General features: G+C 41.0%; 1 protein-coding gene across 2 annotated transcripts in view; it reads left to right on the top strand.

The window, feature by feature from the left end:
• The window catches only part of si:dkey-178e17.3 (somatomedin-B and thrombospondin type-1 domain-containing protein), a 15,350-nt gene extending 12,950 nt beyond the window's left edge, over positions 1–2,400 (top strand). For both annotated transcript variants that reach the window (XM_046034760.1, XM_046034759.1), the window contains exon 5: positions 941–2,400. In XM_046034760.1, the coding sequence (XP_045890716.1) occupies positions 941–1,046 (106 nt within the window). In that variant the 3' untranslated portion in view covers positions 1,047–2,400. The remainder of the gene's footprint in view (positions 1–940) is intronic.
• The last annotated feature ends 1,341 nt before the right edge of the window (positions 2,401–3,741 follow it).

The following is a 3,741-nucleotide window of genomic DNA, read 5'->3' as shown; positions in this document are numbered from 1 at the left end:
AAAACACAAATGCAAAAGCCACAACATAGCAATGGAAGTGTGCAACAACAAAAATTCACAATGAAATGAACAGACTATTATTTCCTACACATGTGGAAGTTGAAAATGTGTTGGCTACAGAAGTGTGTGAGCAGTACCCTGTTTAGTTCTCACAGGTTTACATCTGTAGTTTTGTGAGCCCAAAAATGTGTGATTTGACTTTCTGTAATTTTGGCAGATTTAAGTAAATGTAAGTGAAATCAAGTAAATAATTTTTGACACTTTTCCTTTCTCTTTCTCTCTCTTTACTCTGTGTTTGCAGTTACTGTGTGCACCTGCGGGTGAAACAGGCCAGTGCAGCGTGTAAACTCAAACTGTGGAGTGCTCAGTTGGTGAGAGAGAGGCTGGTCTGTGCAGAGTGTCAGAGTGATGCCATGTCAAAGTCTGACCGCTGTGGAGGTGATGGCCTAGAGAGCACCAGGTAAACCAAACAGTCAAAAGTAAACTAAAGATACATTCATCCACTACATTTCAGGAGTATACCCAAAATCGGAGTGGCCACACGGCCACATGACGACATTAAAGCCACTTTGTGTAGACATTTGGGCTGAATTTTTCTACAATTTAAAATATATGCAACAGAACCATTTGAAATATGCCATAATCACATAAAATCCACACAAAGTGGATTTTAACAACACAAATGAAAAATTTTAATTTGGAAAAATGTACCATTCAAATATATATTGTACATATAGTTATATTGCCTCAATTCAATTCAATTCAAATTAGCTTTATTGGCATGAATATGTAACAACTATATTGCCAAAGTATCATACAAACTACATCAATCAACCCCATACATTTCATTAAACAAGTAATTAAAGCGTAAAGTAATCAAAGCGTATGTGTGTTTGTGTGTGTGTTAAAAAAATGCCTCAAACTGTCTGTTTCTCCTTAGAACATTCTGGGCAGCAGCTTCAGTCCCAGGTTGTCATGGGTCCTGGGTGCGAGAGTCGTTTTCAGAGAGGTGCCGGTGTCCTCCCTATTCGGTGCTCTTTGTGTGAGCCGATATGCAAACCCCAGACATCCATATGCAGTGACAAGATTTCCTCTTAACACCTCCTGCTAACTGGGGAGAACCCTGCCAGCCAAGCCAGACCCCTCCGACCCAGAATATTGGATGGGTAACTCAAGGAGATCAGCAGCATCCTGCCACTTTTTCCTTTCACCTCATACTCTGTACTGTATACAGCATTGCTAAGCACAATTCTTGCATTTAACTTCCGATTATTTTACGTCACGGTATGTACTTATCCTCCTCCAAAGCACAGCAACATCTATATGCCTTTTTACCTCTGAATCTTTGCTATCTACCTCCATTAATGCGAGTGCATTTGTTAATGCATAATGTATAAATATATTATTTTGCTTTATACATTTTCTACTTTTGATTGTGTATGTATTATGTATATGTGTCTATATAGCTACACTTCTTTGTGTCCAACCGTTTAAACACCAAACAGCAGTTGCTGCACCCAGTTTAAGCCCCAACTTTGGGTTCTAAATCACCTACAGGTTGGAGATGCTGAAAACTCGTTCATCCAAATTGTATCCATTGCTAGAATCATTGAGTCACTATATCTGTGTTTTACAGTTTTGTCCCTATTATTATATCTTTTCAACAAAAACATTTATACCAGCAAGTCAAGTTGAATATCAGGTATTGATTCTCAGGTGCTGAGATTTGTGTCTTTGTCTCCCATCAAGCTTTCTATTTCATGTCTGCCTCTTCTGGTGGTCAGTTAATGATGTTTTTAGTAGTTTAGGCCTGTTGTTGGAGAGGAAAAAAGAGCCATTTAAGAGAATTTCCCAGTGGTTCTCTCTGTCCTCTGTGTCCAAGATGGAAAAGAACTGCTTCGTAATTATGTTTTCTCTCACTCCCTGCCCTGCTCAGAAATCCTGTTACCTTCACAAGGGAGTTTTATCAGCAAAGTATAATCTAACTATCACATACAGCCACGTTACTCCTATTTTATTAATTAACAGAATCTCCTCCCAGTACTCCCAACAGCTTCATGAACTGCACTTCTTCTCTGCTCTTGTTGTCTCTACTGACTTGGTGTTGTCTTTAAAAGAAACCAGCAGATGAACCACAGCATTACCTTCTTGGCTTAAAAACAGTCAGTCGTCTGGTTCAGTACACCTTCCCGCATCTCTTGTACGGCTGGTTTAAGAAGACGATAAGTGTAGTCCCAGTTAAGGGCCTTTCTCTGTGGAAAGCTGTGACTTTCTCTTTCTCTCCTGTGTCTGTGTTTGTGTGTTTATTTATTATAAAACAAGTGATGATTTTATTAGTGCAGCACAGCATACTCTGTACACTGTCCATTAGTGAAAATAAACAACTATACTTTCATTTCACCCCCTCTCATATTTTCTATGTGGGTATTTCATTGCACTCAGATTAAGCAACACTTGGAAGTGGAGTTTTCGTAACACAGACCACCATTAACATTTCTGACTTCTCCCCTCTGCAATTACTACTATGAGCACTGCTAAGTATATCCCTCGGTTTGACCAGTGTTTACATGCAGCACTTCCCAGTTAAAAGAGGAGAGCCGTTGGACATAGGTAACTTAATGCAAACACGTACCCATCAACATATTTTTGTTGCATTCTTGGCATTTTTTTTCCTGTGGTGTAAACGGGATGACGATAAGTAAAATGACAATAATGTGTATAATCAATGTTTTTGTGCTACATTCTTCTACAATTTGGGGTTCGTGTTTGTGATGTAACTGCTGGAGATGATGTGTGGACAGGCTAAATATGAGGCCTGAGACGCTGACATCATCTGAAAATACATCTGTCACTCACATTTTTTTTGGCTTTCACAGCAGCTCTGGACTATTTAATAGCCAGTTTGCCTCCTCGTTCTTATGATATATGGACTAGTTAACTGAATATGGAGGAGGGGATGTCTAAACCTTGACTCTGACCCTGAAAGGTATTTACAAAGCCACTGCTACTTGCCCTTGCTGACAATTTCTAAACATTTTCCAACCATATGTCCCACAAATAATGCCAATTAAACCACAATCTCAGAACCTTGTAATGTCTTCCATATTATCTTGCCTTGTGTGAAACCCACCAAGTCATCCATTTTATTGCTCATTAGTCAGGCTGTTTAATGTACAGTGTAGCCCGTCATCACAAGTCCTGTAAACAAGAAGGCAATGAGATTTAGCAAAGGAAAGGTGATGCAAAGCACTACTTAGGGTGGGTTTAAACATGTAGTCCCATATTAGTCCTTTGAGAAAGATCGAAACTCCTGGCTACTTTCATGTGTTTCGTCTCAGAAGCACTTGAACTTTACCTCCTCCATTAATCTCTCTAGCATCCCTCCCCCTTTTCTCTGCACTCCTCCCTCCCTCCACCCTCTCCCTAGCTCCCTACCAAACTCCCCTCAGTCAGCACAACTCTTTATTTTCTCTTACTACAACAGTGGCAATAGAGTGCTGTCAGCCTGACAGTCCATCCCCTATGAAGCAGGCTTTACCTCCCTGGCTGCCCTGCCTCTGCTGCTAACCCGCTTTCCAAAGGGCAGGAAGGCCCATCTCTGGCCCAGTGCCTGATGGGCTCCGACAGCAGTGTGTTCTGGGATTACGCCCGCTGAAAAGGGGGGCATTCCAGCACTGACTGCCTTTGTCACAGCACGGCCACTGTTTGCTTTTGACATGACAGCTGTTCAAAGCCCTCCCG

This window comes from Micropterus dolomieu, linkage group LG21 (assembly GCF_021292245.1).
Source record: "Micropterus dolomieu isolate WLL.071019.BEF.003 ecotype Adirondacks linkage group LG21, ASM2129224v1, whole genome shotgun sequence".
In the NCBI taxonomy this organism is placed as follows: Eukaryota; Metazoa; Chordata; class Actinopteri; order Centrarchiformes; family Centrarchidae; genus Micropterus; species Micropterus dolomieu.
The sequence above is the reverse complement of the archived record's forward strand: the minus strand, read 5'-3'. Positions and strand labels throughout refer to the sequence as shown.